This window comes from Pseudonaja textilis, chromosome Z (assembly GCF_049901715.1).
Source record: "Pseudonaja textilis isolate UNSWEBS1 chromosome Z, rPseTex1.2, whole genome shotgun sequence".
Lineage (NCBI taxonomy): Eukaryota > Metazoa > Chordata > Lepidosauria > Squamata > Elapidae > Pseudonaja > Pseudonaja textilis.
In genome coordinates, this window is record NC_142008.1 from 18,802,732 (window position 1) to 18,823,334 (window position 20,603).

The 20,603-nt window shown below is 34.8% G+C and overlaps 1 protein-coding gene across 5 annotated transcripts in view; it reads left to right on the forward strand.

Moving 5' to 3' along the window:
• The window catches only part of MPP7 (MAGUK p55 scaffold protein 7), a 77,481-nt gene extending 62,511 nt beyond the window's left edge, over positions 1 to 14,970 (forward strand). For all 5 annotated transcript variants that reach the window (XM_087916873.1, XM_026710029.2, XM_026710030.2 and 2 more), the window contains 6 exons: positions 3,765 to 3,935; positions 10,848 to 10,928; positions 11,515 to 11,608; positions 12,230 to 12,338; positions 12,792 to 12,935; positions 14,164 to 14,970. In XM_087916873.1, the coding sequence (XP_087772999.1) occupies positions 3,765 to 3,935; positions 10,848 to 10,928; positions 11,515 to 11,608; positions 12,230 to 12,338; positions 12,792 to 12,935; positions 14,164 to 14,343 (779 nt within the window). In that variant the 3' untranslated portion in view covers positions 14,344 to 14,970. The remainder of the gene's footprint in view (positions 1 to 3,764; positions 3,936 to 10,847; positions 10,929 to 11,514; positions 11,609 to 12,229; positions 12,339 to 12,791; positions 12,936 to 14,163) is intronic.
• Positions 14,971 to 20,603: the final 5,633 nt, after the last annotated feature.

Here is a 20,603-nt window from a genome sequence, read left to right on the forward strand (position 1 = left end):
ATGAGGATGCTGCAACTAACATAACTCTACAGAAGGGGACACTGCCCCAGCACTTTAAGGAGGCTGTGGTCCGCTTTCTTCTTAAAAAACCACCACTGGATTCTACCCGGTTGGATAATTTCCGACCTGTCTCCAGTCTTCCCTTTTTGGGCAAGGTTGTTGAGAAGGCAGAGCAGCTCCAGAGGTTTCTGGATGAAACGGATTATCTTGATCCCTACCAGTCAGGCCTGGATTTAGGACAAAAACAGCATTAGTTGCACTTTTGGATGATCTCTGGCGGGATGGGGGTAGTGCATCCATCCTTGCTCTATTTGACCTCTTGGCGGCTTTTGATACCATTGATCGTGGGATTCTTCTGGGGTGGCTTTGGGGGATGGGAGTAGGAGGCCTTTTGCTGTCTTGGTTCACTTCCCTTCTGCGGCCGCTCTCAGTCAGTGTTGATAGGAGGGGAAAGATTCAGCCCTCGCCCACTGCTTTATGGGGTTCCGCAGGGCTCGGTACTCTCCGCTCCTGTTCAACATTTATATGAAACCGTTGGGTGAGATTATCCATCACCATAGTCTGAGGTATCACCAATATGTTGATGATACTCAGCTGTATGTCTCAGCTTGTGGTGAGTTAAATGTCGCTGTGTGCTGCCTCTCGCGGTGCTTGGAAGCTGCTAGGGGCTGGATGGGGAGCAACGGGTTGAAACTAAACTCTTGCAAGACTGAGTGGCTCTGGGTTTAGGATTCCTTGGCTCAGGGAGAATTACCGCCTTTAGTCTTGGATGGGGTGGCACTATCCCAAACAGACCCTGTGCGTAATCTTGGGGTTTTCCTGGACTTACAACTCCTGTTTGAAGAGCAGGTGGCGGTCATGGCCAGAAGGGCCTTTGCCAACTATGGGTTGTGCACCAGTTATGCCTTTTCCTGGATCAACGGTCCCCACCCACAGTCACTCATGCCCTGGTCACTTCCCATCTTGATTATTGCAACATGCTCTACATGGGGCTGCCTTTTAAGAGCATCCAGAACCTCCAGTTGGTGCAAAATGCAGCGGCCCACATAATTTTGTGCAGACCCCGGTATGCACATGTCACCTCTCCTGTAGGAGCTGCATTGGTTGCCGATTTGCTTCCAGTACAATTCAAGGTGCTGGTTGTCACCTTTAAACCCCTTCATGTCTTGGGTCTGGGTTATCTGAGGAAACATCTCTTGCCAGTGACATCTACCCGACACATTAGAGCAAGGAGGCAGGGAATGTTGTGGGTCCTACCCTGAGGGAGATATACCTGGTAGGACCCAGATGAAGAGCCTTCTCCGTGGTGGCTCCCAGAGATTAGAATGGTCCCCACTCTAGCACTTCCGAAAGGCACTGAAGACCTGGTTTTGCCAGCGGACCTGGGGAATCCAGAGAGGGATGGAGCCCATCAAATGGCTAGTGTGATCTGTTGTCATCGGGGTGGAGGGATGGGAGTTGGCTTCGCCCCCATTCGTACTTTGCTTTGCATTCGTACTATGAGCAGCAGTGCCGCAGTGGTTAGAGTGCAGTACTGCAAGCTACTTCTGCTGACTACCTGCAATTTGCCAGTTCAAATCTCACTAGGCTCAAGGTTGACTTAGCCTTCCATCCTTCCAAAGGGGTTAAAATGAGGACCCAGATTGATGGGGGCAAGATACTGACTGTAAACTGCTTAGAGAGGGCTATAAAGCACTGTGAAGTCTATATAAGTCTAGGTGCTATTGCTAAATGCTATTGCTATTACCAGAGTTAAATCGTTCATGTTCTTTGTAAACTCCATGTGTCTGTTCTATAACAGCTAGTTCTATAACATCATTCAGCTAGGATGGAAATGCAAGAGCTTCATTCACTAATTCCCTAAATTCAGTCCAACTGCCAAAAGCTCTTTAGTTTTTTCCACAACATTGTTCAACACTGAAAAGTGTTTGCAGTTTACCTACTCCAGATCTTTTTTCCCCCTCTCATTTCATCTTTCTTGTGGATTTATTAAGGTAATTCAGTGTTTTGTCCTTTCCCAAGTTTCTTTTGGAACTCCCTTCGTTGTATTGTATCTTGCTTTTGAGCTATTTTTTTTAAAATGCTGCAGCTTTTCCTCTTCACAGATGGTCACTGTACATTCCTATTTCAACTTTGTGGGTCACTGCATTAGAATGTCAAAATTTCATGTTTCATTAGGAAGGCAGACTATGAAGAACACCCAATTCATAATTATTCTAACCTTTACTCAGAGCCTTGTTGCCCCAGTATCTCATGAAGCTCATAATATTGAAACCATCAAAATGTAAGTGACTTCTGGGCTCCCTCTTAGCACCGTCATTACTGGTCTCCCAGAGAAGCACCATTTAAAATATAATTAGTAATTAGTGCTATAAGATGGCTGTTTCATCTTCATTAAATTTCATCTCACTTAGGATTGCCTTGGGTTAATAGTGCTTCTAATAACAATGCGTTGACAGTATCTGAACCGCTTCCTGATGTAATCTGCTCAGCAATATCTATGTGTCATGCTTGCTTATCACATGCTTGCTTATCATCATATGAAATAGCAATGAATCCCAGTTGGGGAGTAGATAATCTGTGTTTTGCAGATTTCCTACCATTAAAATAATATACAGGTACATCTTACTTAATTACTTGCCTCTTTAGCGACCATTCAAAGTTGGAACAGTACGGAAAAAGTAATTTTATGACTAATCCTTGCACTTACAACTGTCAGTGTCTCCATGGTCACATGATCAAGAGTTGATCATTTCGCTACCAATAGTTGTTTATGGCATTCATAGCGTCCTATGGTCATGTGAACTCTAGTTGAACACTTCAGTAAAAATTTGGACCATTTACTCTGTCTCAGCCAAGCTCATCTCACCAAATTGTTATTGTAGGAAAATAGGAGAAGGAGTATTAGGTTTGTTTAACATTTTGAATTGTATATGAAAAAAATGGGATAAAATAAAAAAAATGTTTGTGCATTATTTATATTGACTATTCTAATTTTTTCACTCCTTTTAATTTTAAAACTATTATATGATAATTTCCTTAATTATTCTTTAGGTCATGTTTAATGAATAAATTATTATTTTGTTGTTAAACTTGCTTATGGTGACTGAAAAGATTGTATTATTTCTAATGGAACTAGGCCATGGCATTATTAATCCCTGTCTATAATTAACAGTATGTCATTTTGAACAGGATGGATATCAACCATATGACTTTTGCTGGGACTAATAGGCATATATAGACAAGCAACCTATGTTAAAGTATTCTATGCATTTTATAGTTACCAATTACAGTTCTGGATATCTTTGAATTAAGGTGGGGTTTTTTAAAGCAAATTGTGTATATTTGAGGGCCAAAGTATGTTCTTGGTTTGAGTTTCTAAGACAAATATGCCTTAAATGTGAAACTGAACAAATTTTAGATATTGCATCTAATTTTTATCTATAATATACATTTATAGAATATGAGCCTCAAGAAAAAATAACTGTAGTATCTTTAAAGGATTTTCTTGTTACTCAACATATTTTTTAAAAAAACTAATATTAATTTCAGTGTCCTAATGTATATGAGCAAAATAATATATGATATTTGGAGGAATAGAAGCATTTTGTATTATAATCTGTATATACTTATATGAAGAAATAATGGTGAAAATGTTAATAATACAAATAGTAAATGTTTTGCTTGAAGGAACATTTGTTTTAGGTGGTTTGCTTTATTAGCTAGTAACATTTATATTCCCTTTTTTTAAAATGTAACTACAGCTGGTTTTAGGAGAAGTTTTCGCCTAAGCAGAAAGGATAAAAAAACAAACAAGACAATGTATGAATGCAAGAAGAGTGATCAATATGACACTGCAGATGTTCCTACCTATGAAGAAGTAGCAAAATATAGGCGGCAACCTAATGAAAAATATAGACTTATTGTCTTAGTTGGTAAGTGTTAACTCCTCAGTTAAGAGGTTAAGTCAAATGATGGAACTTGGACTGTATTGCTTTTCATTTTATTATAATTGTTTTTCATTGCCATGCTTGTTTTGTGTTTTTAAATTTGAAAAAAATCAAAGCTTGAGCAAAAACGGTTGTATGTGCATGTCAGAAATGTTGTAAATTTCAACCTTCACCCATCTGTTATAATCACCTGCTTTTGAAAAAATTAAATGAACATTATAATCAAATAATAGAGTAAATTAACAAGTCAAGATTGCTGCTTGTTCTGTTCTTAAGGCTTTAAGAGGTATTTGTGTATTGGAATTTCCACAGAAAGGGTGTTTCATAGTTACAGTTGCCAACATTTAAGGTCCTGCTCTATATTAAGCATTTCACTATTTGAAAATTAGCTTTTTCAGGAACATATAGCTTTTTAATTACAGCCTATATGTATAGTTTATGCAAAAGGAAAGTGCTGGATTTCTGCCTAAGAATTCTGAATTCTGTTGTCCCAAGACTTCAAATAATTTCAATAACCCCAAAGGATTTCTCTTCCTTTCCCAAGGCCCAAGTTATCCTGTTGTATGCCTACTTATTGTGGATCATCTTCACCCTTCCTAGAGTAGAAGTGCATATCTGTTGACCCCTTCACCAGTCCAGTATGCCCAATTTTTCTTGAACGCAACAGTACATGACATCATTCAATCTTTCATTTCATCACAAATACATCCCTTTTTTTGAAGTTCTACTTCAGAACTTCTTTTTTCCCCCATCATAAGCCTTATAAGCCCTTCCAAGCAGATGGTCTATCTATAGCACTTATTTCTATCCAGTTCCAATGAGCTACAGCATCTCCTCTCATGTGGTGGTTGCTCCTGCTCCCATGAACCCATTTCATCCTGAGCCTTTACTCTTTATGTTCTTCATTGGTCATCCATCACTTCTTCCCCCTCCTCATTATTTTCATTACCATCTTGTGGTTGATACAATGAGAAAGCAAGTTAAAATGAACATTCTATGTTTTTCCACTTCCTCTCCTTACATCTCCTATTTCCAAGTGGGCAGATTTCTTTCAGTTTCTGATTCAGCTGGGTAAATAATTTCCCCCTTCTTTTTGCAGACTGTAAAGCTTCCCTTCTACCCAAATCTTTTTAAGGTGCAGCGTTGTCATTTTGGAATAAAACTGAGAGCTTCATTAAACTTGCTTCCATAAAGCTGAAACATTAGTTCTTCCTCCCTAGACATTTATCACAGTAGAACATGGAAGTAAAGAACACCATTCTTGTCTGGAATATTGTTGTATCGAACAACAATGGTATATTAGTGACTTGCATTTATTTTGTCTAAGCTGGCTAGAGTCATGTAAAAATGAGACAGACGGAGATATAAAATGGATGGATCAATGGAGGAAGTGATAGTGTGAAGTGATAGTGTTGAAGAAGAAATGTGGGCAGGGGTGGGAAGTGTCTTTGGATGCAAATCTTTGGGAAATCAAAGCATGTCATTTAGTGAAATGAAAATATTTCCTAAGGGGAAAAGGCAGACGCTGGAAGACCCATTCAAACATGGCAGACTAGACTTTTCTTTATAGATGGGAAGGGCAAAAATCCATTGCCTGACCATAAACTGAGCACCAACCCACTGCAATCCAGAGTGGAATTCCAAGATGGTTTAAGGAACATCGAGAAACTTAGTTGCAATCTGGAATTGCTTCTACTGTCTTAATTTGTTACTATTCACTAAATGGGCCAGTCGCCTATATTATGTAGAACTCCAAACCTCCTTTCCCCAAAAATTAAACTAAAAGTGTCATAGAATACCTTTTGTAGTAGCTTTTGTAACTTTCATCAGTTACTCTTTCCTTAGAGTTTTAGGATGTCATTGTTCATATCATTTCTATGATTCAAGAGTAAACTGCTAGGACTTTATTATGTGCCACTAATAATACTCTCTATTCTTGCAAAAATTCTGATTATCAGGAATGGTTCCTTATAATAAACAACATACCATACTATGTTATATAAATATATGAACAGATTCATGTATTTATATAACTTAGTATGGTATGTTATTTATTAAGGTCCTCTAGATAGCATATTGATCTTTACTATGTTTTAAAATTACCCAAATTGCTCTGTCATACCTAACTGGGGACTGTCAGTTGCCAGTATAGATAGAGGCTGTCCTATTGTGCTTGTTCTTGCTATATTATCCTTATAGTTAAAACCATTAACTAAATGATCCAATATAAGCCATTAGAATTAACAGAGTTATGTATTTTTGTTCCAGAACATAGATTCTTGAATTTAATCAGTTACAAAGCGAAGTACAATTTAGAAAGTCTTAGTGTTTTCACACTAATAACAGCATAGTTCTTTAAGATATTTTATTAATTTAATTCAAAATCAAATATTTTCAACTTTTCTAGCATTCGTTGCGTTACATTTCATTGATAGAATTTTTCCATTTAAAAATTGCAAACCAGAAGAATATGACCCTCTGTCAGGGACTATTACAAACTGTAGTGCTGCTGTTTTTATAAAGTTTATTTCCAAGGGGATACTTAAAATCAGTTTTAAAAACAGCTTTCCATTTTCTAATGCACAAATTCAGGCACCTACTACTGTGAGCAAGAAATTGTGGGTTCTACACAGTAAGTAATAATATGGTTGAGTTGCTTTTATACCTATATCAACAGAATCCCGTGAAAAGTGTGATAAGTAGACTTTTTATAGCAAATCACATCTGCTAACTCTAAGAAATATTTAGAAATTTTATTTTATTTTGGAAATAATAAATCAAGTGCAGAAAGTGTGCTTTTACAGTAACAAAAGCAGTTCACAAATTTATTGCAATCTTCAGTCATCTTGATGTTTTTTGTTCTCTTGGTATTAGAAACGGCATAAGTCTGGCCAAAATCATAAAAGTGTCTTAGATAAAATGTGGAAAAACTGGCAATATTAATTGAAGCATAGTACAAATTATCAGATTTTTAAAAGCTTTATGTGAGCTACTACTGGTAGTAGTGTCCAATATGGCGTGTGACATAAATTTAATATTTTTGTCAAGGAACAGAAGGTCAGATAATTATTTTTTCATATAGTCAATTGACACAAAACTGGATTAAAACTTTTGTTGGAATCTGTTTAAAATATTACCTACTTGTTTTTAATTAAATTTAGCATCCTCACCGAGCATAAATGTTTTATAACATGATTTCAACCTTATTTGGTCCAGTTTATTTAATAAGAACATTCTTATTTTTAAAATAAGCCTGAGTAGCCTTACTACTTCCACTGTTGGTCTGCAGAAACCATGTGCTTGCTTTTTGTACACTTTCTGTTCTGAGTTATAATAGCATTGAAAAAAGTGGCACAATCATTTTTCACATAACCATTGCAACATCCCCATGGTCCTGTGACCAAAATTCAGATCCTTGACAACTGGTTCATATTAGTGATGCCATAGTGTCATGCATTTTGTGACCTTCTGACAAGCAAAGTCAATGGGGAAGCCAGATTCCCTTAACAACCATGTTACTAACAATTGCAGTGGTTTACTTAACAAATGTGTCAAAAAATATTATAAAATGGAGCAAAACTCACTTAACAATTATCTTGCTTAGCAACATTAATTTTGGGGTCAAAATTGGGTTTTGGGTTGTAAATTGAGGATTATCTGTATAATATTCTGTCTTAGTTTTTGAAAAATCTCACTAGTGCAGCTTGTGGTTTGGTTGGATTGCAACCCCCCCCCCCCTTTACTTCATTACAATTGAGTTAGTAATAGCAATGGGAAAAGGTCCTCCTGTCTTCTTTTCTGTTTTTATTTCCTTTTAGAGGTGTATTTCAATCTTTTGAGGGGAAATGGGATGAAAAAGGTACATTCTTCTTTCGGTTTTATCATTGTTCCAATACATAATTCAGCTTTTAAAGTAGTGATGTAGAGAACATAGATGGTCTTGAATCTGAAATGCCTCTTGCTGTGCATGAAATAGACTGTTCCAGAAATATTTTTGGCTTGAAACCCTGAAACATAGGGATGTTTGAGAGTTTTAAAATAGTTGAAACAGCCTATTTTGCACTTAAAATATTTGTCATCCTCAGAACAGTACAAAGTTGAAACACACACTTTTTTCCCATTCCATGCCAGGCTGTTTGTTTTTTTGTTTGCTTGCTTGCTTAGTTGCTGTGTCTGATGACCCTGACATAGGCTTCAGTCATGTCTGGGCGGTGATTTTATTATATAAGGAAGATAACATCCTGATATATGGGGTAATACAGGTCTAGGAAAACTTGTGAAGCCAACTCACCATGGCCATCTTATCGTAGCCAACTTGCCACAGAACAACTTGCCAATTTGTCACAGGACACTTACCACGGGACAAACTCAACATGACAAATGTCCTCCACAAAATGTCCAGTTCCACAAAAATGAAAGTAATGTCAAAGAAACGGTGACAGGTAATATTTATCACATTGAGTTATCCTGTGTGGAATTGTCCCACAGCAAGTTGGCTGTGGCAACTTGGCTGAAATGAATTGTCCCATTCCAGTGTAGTTCTGCGATTAATGAAATAGAATTGCCTCAGCTATTATCATTAGGTCATTTCTCATGATGTTCCAAATCAAACTTCCTTCCTGTTAGTTAAGTCTGCACACACACCCATATTTTAATTGTTTAGGTGTTTGCAGGTTTAGGTAATTTTTTATTTATTGTGATAGGTTGTGCACATACCATGCAAACTACTTATTCCCAGTGAATCAATTTTAGAAATGCCAGATCCTTAAGTGAAAAGCAAGTGGCACTGAAAGAACCAATTCTCTCATGAGCAGAGGGATCTCTTCCATACATACAACAATCTTTCTGTTTGTGTAATAAAAAGTTGGGATCCAAGCTAAAATGTTTATTGAATTCTACTTGAGATATTTTCCCAGCCCCCAAATAAAATCACTTGTTATTGCCTAAGTGATTTCTGACAGTCAACAAAACACTTTAACACAATGATCAAATATGCACTGAGTGTTCTAAAACTTTCTCAGCAAAACTGGATATGTGGAAATCAAAATATATGCATTGCTGTGGAGAACTTCAACAGCACATATATAGCTGATTTTTTCTTACATAAATATATTTATATTTCATTATTTAAATATAATAGTAACTACTGAATAACCTGAAAAATAGATAATCAATTTTATTTAGTTATTTTCTAACAGATTGAAAAGTAATAGTATGTGGCGCTATTTCGCAGAACCACATGCAGTATACACATAGCAATATTACTTTCTGGGAAGAAAATTTAAAATTTCTTTAAAATTTAAGAATTTAAGATAAATTTAAGATGAATATTTGTCTCCATTTATATGTTTTATAGGCCCTTCTTAAAGGATAATAAATCTCATCAGTTTTTTTAAATTTTCTTAGTCAAGGGATGTGCATTTCCTTATATTAGCAAAATGCCCTATGACAAACCACAAATAAAATAAGAATTTGCTGTCATTACTTCTTGGCAGATTTGTTTAATTGTATGAGGTATCTTCTATTTGTGCTTTTGGCCTAATCTTTGGCCATCAAGGAAGAGGGCAGCATCTCCTAGGAGCCTCTGTGGCGCAGTGGTTAGAGTGCAGTACTGTAAGTACTGTAACTTCTGCGGCCAGTTGCCTAGAGTTTGGCAGTTCAAATCCCACCAGGCTCAAGGTTGACTCAGCCTTCCATCCTTCCGAGGTGGATAAAATGAGGACCCAAATTGTTGTGTGCAATATGCTGGCTGTAAACCGCTTAGAGAGGGCTGAAAACACTATAAAGCGGTATATGTCTAAGTGCTATTGCTATCTCCCTAGAATACAGGTACAAATAGAGGGCAGGTGACAATGGAAAAAAAGTGGGAGTTACCCCTTTTCCTTTATACCTGTAGCTGGCTGGGGAATTCTGGGAGTTGAAGTCTACCCATCTTTGAGTTATCACGATTGAAAATGGTTGTTCCAAATAGAGAAGGGAAAAATATTATAGCTGGAGCTAAAGAAAAGTTGGAGAGGGGAGAAACCAGAAATGTTAATCCTACCTTATATGTCAGTGTTCTTGAAGATATCTTGAATATCTTATTGCAGGGGTCTCCAACCTGGCAACTTTAAGACTTGTGGACTTCAACTTTCAGAATTCCTGAGCTAACATGACTGGAGGAGGAATTCTGGGAGTTGAAGTCCACAAGTCTTAAAGTTGCCAATGTTGGAGACCTCTGTCTTATTGGGTTCCACAGGGACCAGCTAGCTGTAGCTGAAATGTATAATCATTATTAGACTTAAATAATACATTTAAAGTTGTCAGTATTCCTCAATAATGTGTTTCATGTGTTAATCTTGGCTAAATTATAATTAACTATTGCATAATTTGGAGTTTTGTTCAAAAGTGTATTTCTTTCTGAACATTTTAATCTAAGCCCAACAAGTAGATGAACAAAATGCATTCCTGAATAGCACACAACTTTTATTGAGGAAAACCAAAGATTTCTGAAACAGCTTCAGATATAATCACACATTGCCCTTTTAAGTCAAAGTATGGTCCATATTAAATAAACTGAGAAAAAAGGAAGGATATAACATCATGAATTTTGAGATTAGTACCTTAATCTTCATATTCCATCAACATTCTTTTTTAACATTAGCCAATTGACCATTCAAGGTTGTGTATCTTTGGCAGAGTAAATGACAGGCTATTGATTTCAGAGATAGTGAAAAGCCAAAATTTGGGAAACCCATAGACTTTGGTAATCCTATCCACTTAGTGAATACTGAAGACACTGGAGTTCTTCCAATAAAAAAACTTTTGAGTAATATTTTGGATTTTAAACAGAGCTACTGTACTATGTTATAATATTAATAATCAGAACAATTAACTGAAACACATTTAAACTTTCAGGTCCTGTTGGTGTAGGACTGAATGAACTAAAACGGAAATTGTTAATCAGTGACACTCACCATTATGGTGTAACAGTTCCACGTAAGTGAAAAAGCCTGCTCTATAAATTCCTAATGTAAGATTCAGCTTCCTTTTAATTAGCATAAATATAATCTGCTTGGAGTTGAATAGGGCAAGAATATCCGAATTAAGTTTTTTTAAAGAATCTTCCACTTCATGAGGAACGTAAATAAATTGGCTCAATTTCTCTAACATTGCATGGTGGAAACAAGTAGGCGAAGGGTTTTTTATGCAGAGGAGACAAACGTAGTCCTTGTGTGACTTCTTATATTGCCAGTCTTCTATCAACTATGGAAATCATTAGAAACAGCATTTGACATCAGAGTTACAGTAGACTGAGTAGTCAAACATAATGGGATTATTGCTATTTGATATAGAAGGTACATGACAGCAAGGAGAGGATATGTACCAACCAAAACCCGTTCCAGATTAATGTTTGAGAACACAGGATAGATTTCTTGTATTTAAATTTTCACATGAGTTTCTAAGAGTTGAATTCTGTCTACTTGAATTTTAACAGTTTGGTGGTAATTAAAATCAGTAGAATAGAACTGTTTGTTTTCATTTATTTTCAAAGTGGTTTTTAATGCTCTTTCAATAAAACCAGACACAACAAGACCACGAAGAAGCCAAGAAAGTGATGGTGTTGAATACACTTTTATTTCCAAGCACTTGTTCGAGACAGATATACAGAATAACAAGTATGTGGGAAGCACGAAATTCATGTCTTATTTTTTGTGTGTGCCATTTTGCATTGCTAGTGTGAGGCTGTTCCTTCATCTCAGTGTTCTGCGAAATGCCAAAGCTAACTTGATGAACATTCTTGGATGCCAAAAGCATAGTTTAATTTCAATTTCTAGTATAAACCATATGTATTGCACCTCAGTTGAAAACTGAGTGAAATACACATTACATGCCATCATTTGAAATTAAGTTTAGTCCAAAGACAAACACAAGATGAATCTATCAGAAGTTTCAGTCTGCATTTAAAGGGTATTTTGAAAATAGAAAAGAATTAAGCATGCATGCTTTGTGTCCAACATATGCCCTATGAAGATTTACACTAATTGATCTAGCATTGTTCCAGGGTTTTGATGCTGGACAAATAAAGTTTTGAAATAATTTGAATTTGAAATAAGATATTTTGTAATAATTAGGATTTTTCATTCAATTTTTAAAAACATCTGGATTTCTTTAAAAAATGTTACTTGGCATTTGATTCCCTTTATCAATAGATAAAGATATCAGTTTATCTTTCTTTTTAAAAAATATATGTGAGAATAAGATTTTGTAAGAAATATAAAAATTATTTTTTATTTCAGATTTATTGAATATGGGGAATATAAAAATAATTATTATGGTACCAGCATTGACTCAGTTAGAGCTGTTCTGGCAAAAAATAAAGTTTGTTTGTTAGATGTACAGCCTCATGTAAGTAAACAATAAAGTGTTTAATTTTCCTACCATTAAGCTAATATGTTCTGTAGTCTATTAACAATTCAAGGAGGAAATTCCTAGTGAAAGAGAATTATTAACTTGCTAGCAACTGTACTAGAACTGTTAGTAAAAAGAAAGTGTGGATCTGAATATTAAAATACATTGTTTAGTCTAAAACCTTGTTCAGAATTTACATCATCCCTTATTCTCATTTCAGTGTTAAAGATACTACAATACAGGACCAAAAATGACCAGCATTTCATAAAATTCTGCAAAGAATCATTTTGAATGAAACGTTGTATGTTATATCGAACAATTAAAATGCTGCATAATTTATATCTAATAAGACTATCTGTTATTAGAGAGGAATGCCACAAGACTTGTCTTGTTTCAGAGTAAATACATTTTAATATCAACACGTTTACCTTAATTTTTTCATCCCTCCAGACAGTGAAGCATCTAAGGACTTTGGAATTCAAACCATTTGTGATATTTATAAAACCTCCATCAATTGAGCGTTTAAGAGAGACACGAAGAAATGCCAAAATAATTTCAAGCAAGGACGAAAAAGGTGCTGCCAAGCCTTTTCAAGTGAGTAAATTTTGCTTTCCTAGAAAAATGAAAATAAATTTTAATTTTTATACCTTTCAGATTTGGTTATTTAAAAATACAAAATTTGGACAATTTTAGTCCATTTCAGCAATGACTGTCCAATACAAATTTACTTGTAAAACTGATTTTTTTTGTAAATTAAGTATGTTCTTTTTTTAAGATTTCTGTCTTAATTTTATATGGTTACATTCAGTTTTTCCAAAAACATAAACATTGAATGAGCTGTAAAGAGAGATGTAGGAATCTAAAAAGAAGGATTCTTTGGATTCTTTTCAAAATTCCAAAAATAAATATACTGTCTTACTGAATCTCTTCCTTTCAGCAGACCTAATTTTAAATAATATGCTTCTCAAGGCATCATTCCTATAAACAATTTAAATAAATTTTTCTAGTTCTGTTTCTAACACAGAGACAGTTTATTATTATTTATTGACTAATGTCTGATATGTATGAGAATGGGGATTATTTAGAAATTGGGCAAAATCAAGTTTCAAAATAATCTGAATTTGAGATAACATTTTGTAACAGTTAAAATAATTATCACAATTATTAATTATAATTTTAATAAACTATTAAATAATGTTAACTTTCCATTTTAAAATCAAATAGCAGTACTGAAATACAGAGTGAGAAAGGGCCATTGAATTGCTATCTCTGGCTACTGAAATCTAAATTCTGGGCTATTTACAGCAGGGGCTGTATATGGGAAATTGCCTTACAGAGGTAGTCCTCGACTTAAAGCAATTCATTTAGTGCATGTTCAAAGTTACAACAGCATTGAAAAAAGTAACACGATTGTTTTTCACACATAAAACCATTGCAGCAGTCCCATAATCATGTGGTCAAAGTTCAAGACACTTGGCATCTGTTTCATATTTACGATGGTTGCAGACTCCCTTTTGTGAATTTTCTGCCAAGCAGAGTGAATGGGGAAGCCTGATTCACTTAAAAATTGAAATTAAATTAACAATTGCAGCTATTCATTGAATAACTGTGGCAAGAAAGGTCGTAAAATGGGGCAAGGCGCACTTAACAAATGTCTCATTTCACAAATGCCTCAAATATTGAGCTCAATTGTGGTCATAAGTCGAGAACTATCTGTGTAGAGATTTATAGCCCAATATATAAATTATAATTTTCTGTAAAATTAATAGTACTGTAACTTGATTTGCTTTATATATTTGACTAATTGCTTCTCTTTATTTAGGAAGAAGATTTTCAAGAAATGATTAAATCTGCCCAGATTATGGAAAGTCAGTACAACCATCTTTTTGACAAAGTTGTCGTGAATGATGATCTTACCACAGCATACAATGAATTGAAAACAATTTTTGACAAACTGGAGAGAGAAACATTTTGGGTCCCAGTCAGTTGGGTGCATTCCTAATGCTACACAGACGTCTTCATGGTAATTAGATGGGTCCAAGCGGACATATTGTTGCTGGGGTCTTTTTTTAGTTATGACATGTTAGATGAACATTGCAGGATACGGTTGATCTTATTTTTAATGGATTAATAATACAGTTTTCTAGGCCGCAGAACAAGGGGAAGCCTTATTTTTATTTGTTTTCTTGGTTTTTTTAAAAAGCATCCTCAACTACTATAATATCTTTCATAAATAATTTGCACTCTCCATGACATTTCCTTTAAGCTAGGATTTACTAGAACATCTTAACATGCAAGATCTGTACTAGTACTATATCTGATTTTGGTTAGCACTTGAGAATATATTATAACTGGAGCATTTATTTTTTAAGAATATAAATGTCTATTTAGTACTGATCTATAATGTAAAATGCAAATTTCTCTATTCATCTTGACACTGAATAAATTTAAGTTACTTTGGTGGGAAAATTATTGAAATTTCTTTTCAATAAGAAATATGTAATATTTTATATCTTAAGTATTTGTATATTGTCTTGTTGGATTAAAGACAATGAGGTTTTCATTTAAACCAAGCTTGAAATTGTTTGAATAATTCTTACTAAGAATAAAACAATGTGGTGGAGGATCATAGCCTTTGTAATTGAGTCAATTGTATACATATATTTATATAAACGCTTTATTAATTTAAAGATATATATATATAATATTTCTAAAACTGCCTCTGAGAAGAACCAACCCTGTTTCAGTGCAAAAAACCTGTGAATCATTCCCATTTTACACATGCCACGAGTGATTAATACCTAAAGCTGTATTCTCTCAAATGAAGAAAGAAACTTTAAAATTTTCTGTTAACATCAAATTAGTTACTGGATAAAGAGAAATATATGTTACGTGTTAGTGAATCTGTCTTACCAAGAGTATGTGATAATTTTACATCATAACCTTAGTATGCAAAGAAGAAGCTCCGTTATTTTATGCTAACATATAAAATGTTAGCGTCTTATATAAAGGTAAAGGAATTTAGGAATGAATATATTATATAGAACCTCATAAAATATATACATACATACATACATAGTATTCAGCTTTGTTCGGGTATTTTCCCACGTCATTGTAGTTGTGCTTTTAAAGTTGTAGCAACGTTTCAGCAGAGTCTCATGTGCCATCATCAGGCTTCTGTAAGTACCCGCGAAAACTTAATATATATATGTATGTATGTATGTATGTATGTATGTATGTATGTATATATATATGACAAAAGATCTAAGTAGATTTTTAAAATATTTCTTGGTGCAATTTATTAAACAAATCCATTGGTCTTTGTGGTTTGAACACTGATTTGACAGTTCAACATTCCATGTAAATATTTTAGTTTAGGTAGAGAAAACCCACCAGGCCTTTGCCAAAGTAGTATAAATAGGCAGTTGCATTTATGTTTTCAAATTATATTACACACAGGAAGTACCAACAATTACATTGTAGTCTTGGAAATATATAATAGTTTGACACATCTGTAACTTGGCACTGAACATATGCAATGTACTCTTCAGTGTCTGAGGCTTTTTATATTTGGTGAATTAAATATTGTTTTTCAGTGCCATTTCATTTGCATGAAAATACTGATCAGGATCCTTGACTTAAGACCAAAATTTAGACCAGAATTTTTGTCCCTTAGCAGTGCAGTTATTAAGAAAGGCGTCACATTACTGGGTATGATTATATCGCAATTGTTATCTAGGTTGTTAAGTAAATCATGTGGTTATTAAGTGAATTGTGCAATCATTAGGCAAATCTGGCTTCCCCAGTAGATATCGCTTAATTGGAAGCCTGCTGCAAAAGTCCCAAAACAGAATCATGTGACCGGAAGAGAGTGTAATCATTATAAATGCAAGCCAGCCAAGGAGCCAAATTTCAAATGCATAACTATGGTGGGTGTAACAGTTGCAACTTCGAAGACAAAACAAACTGAATGACTCTTGGTCAATCACTCTCTCTCGTACCAATTCACCTCACAGGAAGAGGAAGGAGTAGCACATACATTTACTGCCTTCAATTATTTAAAAATAACAAAGGTGGGATATAAATAAAATAAATAAAAATCACTTTTATGTAAATCACTTTTTTCAAGGCTATTGTAAAATCAAGCTGTCATTAAACTAACATTTGTAAGTCGAGGACTGTTTATCTTATTTCAGCTGAAATGTTCCATTTTAATTTACTTGATTACATCATTGTGATTCTCCTAACTCAGGGGTGTCAAACTTGTCATCATGGTGGTGTCATGTCATGTATAGGGACTTTTTCCTCTTTGCTAAACCAGACATGGGCGTGGCCAGCACATGATGCATCCGGCTCATGGGCCAGGAGTTTGACAGCCCTGTCCTGTTATGTCCTAAGTGTCTTTGATTAGCAGTGGATACAATATCCAGAGTACTTAAGTGCCTGGTATCTGCCAATGTCTACATTTTGTATATAAGATAATCCAAAGTGGTTCTTTAGAAATAGACTTTTCTCTTTGGATGTAGCATAAGAGGCTATTCTTAAAATGTTTTTTGTTAAGAGTATTTGGCCTATTACTATAAAATATTGTAATAGCCCAGGGAATCTCTATAAACTATATCACCATTGTGTTCATACTAGTGATAGTGAAAATTATTAATCTGTACAAAGGGATTCCTTTGTCCTCTATTTTGTGGGAAAATTAACATCTCGATAGCTTGGATGGAGGTGGCCCAAGTTTGTTGGTGGCTTTAATATTTAATGAGAATGTAATTGCCTTAGTCCAAAAGCACAGGTGTCTATGGAGTTTCTCTTAAGTGAGAGTTGTGGGGTTTTTTTTAAAGCACTGTGGAATTCTCTATGCATGCACATCTGGATAGTGTGGTGCTTTGGATCATATACTTAGCATCCAAAGGTTTGAATAAATGACAAAGAGAATAAAGTCAGTTTTGCTAACTATGAAATTGACTTTTTTACAAGCCTCAGCAAATTGTATTGCATGGTTCTTGATAATTGTTTTTTATATATAAAATAAAAATATCTGTATTGTATTTTTGCTGTTTTGTTATTGTAAAACAATGTTAAACCTTTTATACTGCTGAATTCAGAGCAATACTTGAAGTTGTCAACGATTTCATTTAAATTGATAATGTGCCTGAAATACAACTCTTTGCCAGAAAACAATAAATTATTGATATAAGTTTACTCAAGAAAATTTTGGTTCTTAAAACACAACATCTTATTTTCCTGGATTTTAAGTCATTCCACTTAATAAAACTTTATAAAGGTAAAATCAGATTTTAATAAAATACTTGTAATAGATTAAAGAATAAATATCTAAATTTCAGCCATAGTTCTCTGGGAAGAAAAAAAAAGTTATTAATTGACAGTCATTATAAACTTCAATCTGATTTTATAATTAAAAGTTGAGACTAATAATGTATTCTGAATAATGTATTACTTTCCCATAATTCATATTTGAAGATGGGTCCAAAATTAAGAATCCAGTTAGGAACAAAGAGTGCCAAATTCCCACTGTGAATAAGTGCTTTTTCCTGCAGTTACTAGGAATACTAATTTGTTTTGGTTGTGTTCTGTTAAAAAGGGTCACCTGCAAAGGCTTTTTGCCTAGTTGGAATATAATATTTTTATATGTTGCACTGCAATAAAATATGCTTTTATATCAGCAGATATAATGGCTTTCTACCTATTTTCTTTGAATAGGTTAAAGTAATACCCTCAGTTTGATATTACCTTTATTATCCAGCCTGGAAATTCAGGTCACACATATATTACTCCATTCCCATTTAAGGTGCATTTCCTTTGTGGCAGGTTACCACTTAATGGCAGAGTGATTTAACAATGTCCTTTGTTAATTAACCATTGGGATCAGAGATCAGATGAAAATTATTGTATTCTGCTGCTAGATATGTGGCCAAATTGTCCCATTTATGATATGTAATAGTATAGTATAGTTATTTGGTGGTGTTTTGAAATCTGAATTTTGTATACGCCAATATTTTTAGAAATCACTCAATCTTGGGCACTCCTCATTTTTTGTATATTTGTTATAACTCTCCTACATACGTACACACACAGGTAAAGTTTTCTATCAGTTGTGTCAGAATCATCTCCCGAGGGAGCCAATGTTGTCTGTGGTCATGTGGCCAACATGGCTATTTGCCAAAATGGTACCTATTAATCTACTTGCATTTGCGTGCTTCATATTTTTGGTTCTTGATTTCAACATCTTGCTGAGTTAAATTGAGTTAGCCTGGCAGAGATACATATTATTCACAAGTAAAACATTTAACAAAGCTTGGAAAACATAATTATATTTCCAAAGACACTGCATTTTCTTATGTTATTAAAACTGATGGAATTTGACGGAACCCAGGCAAAATATTTCTACTCCAAACTCAAAATGAAATTTGGGCAGCCTTTAATGCAAATTATTTTACCTTTTTTTAAAAATACAGCCCTTGTATTATATGTTGCATTGGCTAAATACAATGAAATATAAACCTTTGAGGAATTGTATTAGAAATAGGCAAAACATCAGTGGGATTAATTCTGTTTAGAGCTCATCTAAAGGAATCATACAATTTTAAGTTATTTTTTTGTATCACTGAAGTGGAACAGTAAAAAGGCTGCCGAGTTAAATGTGCAGTCATGAAAAAAAAGTTTAGGAATGGGTTAGGATCAGTGGTGGGATTCAATTTTTTTTTACTACAGATTCTATGGGTGTGGCTTGGTGGGTGTGGCATGGTTTGGTGGCCTGGCAGGGGAAGGATACTGTAAAATCCCATTTCCTCCCCACCCCACTAACCTGCTTTCCAGCTCCGTTCTCCTATGCAGGACAACAAAAGAAGACCCAGACAATCAGCTGGGACTCGGGAGGCAGAGAATAGATGGGGGCGGGGCCAGTCAGAGGTGGTATTTGCCGGTTCTCCGAACTACTCAAAATTTCTGCTATCAGTTCTCTGAACTACTTAAAAATTCCACTACCGTTTCTCTAGAACTGGTCAGAACCTGCTGAATACCCCCTCTGGTTAGGGTGATCTGGAATCCACTTTCAGATCAATTCTGTCCTATCTAGCAAAACTATCTCTTTCCCAACATTTTAAAAGCCATACGTCTATAATGGCAGACACTTTTTAAATTAATTTCTGATCCATTATTCACAAATACCTGCAAATACGTCCAATGTTAAAAGTATTTGGTTCCATTCTGCCTTAGTCAAATTTAAGTGTTCTTATGCCTTAATTACAATATTTAGTCCTTTAGGTTCCCTATAGTGTACAGTGTTCAAATTCCCTTGCTATCGTACTTTCTTCCAAGAATTCAAAACAGAATTTTTCCATGGAAAGAATTCCCACAATCAATTTCAAAATCAAAATCTTACTTCGAATCCATTTGGACCTGTAGTCCATTTATAATTTTACTAAATCAATGACGATCATTCTATTGCTTTATTTTCTCTTTTACCATTTTGGTTTTTGAGGGACTGTCTGATCACCCTTTTGTTGCTTATTTTTTTAAAAAAATGTGTAGTTCAACTTACCCTTTTTTTGTTAAGGTTTAGAAGAAGCTTACCAAGTTCATCTTATAAAATTTATTAATCAAGAAGTTATTTGAAAAGCAATTAATAAGCTATTTCCAAAAGTGATTAAAAAATGAGGCTCAGCAGCATGCTGTGTCCTCAAGGCTATGTTATACTGAGTTTGGTGGATATCCCTTGACTCCCAGCCATTCATCTCACAAATTGGATACAGAAACTTCAGCTCCTACAGTTTGCTCATGAGGAGCAGCTGCCTGGAATACAAGTGGGGATCTCACCATCTCCTTCATCCAGAGATTTGGTTGGTCAGAAAATGCCAATTGGCCATCAATCTCATCCCAATACCACTCCTTCAGAGACATCTAATTTACCATGACTCCTCACCAAATGTCCAAAGTACAATCATTTTTTAATTCAATGAACTAACATTGCTCTTTCTGGATTACTTATGCCATACTTTCTTAGATTTTACCAGTCCAATTTTTTTTTCTTCACTTTTCATTTCACAGCCATTTCCCCAATCATTTGATGCTAAGGCTTGCTTTTCAGAAACCATTCCAAACTGACTGATTGTTGATCTCTCTTTTCACAAACTTCCGTTTTCTGCCTTTATTTCTACCTTCATCACGATGGACTTCAATCTGCAAGAGCTAGTAGACTATAAGCTTCTTCCTTAGTAAACATGATGCGTCTCATTTTGC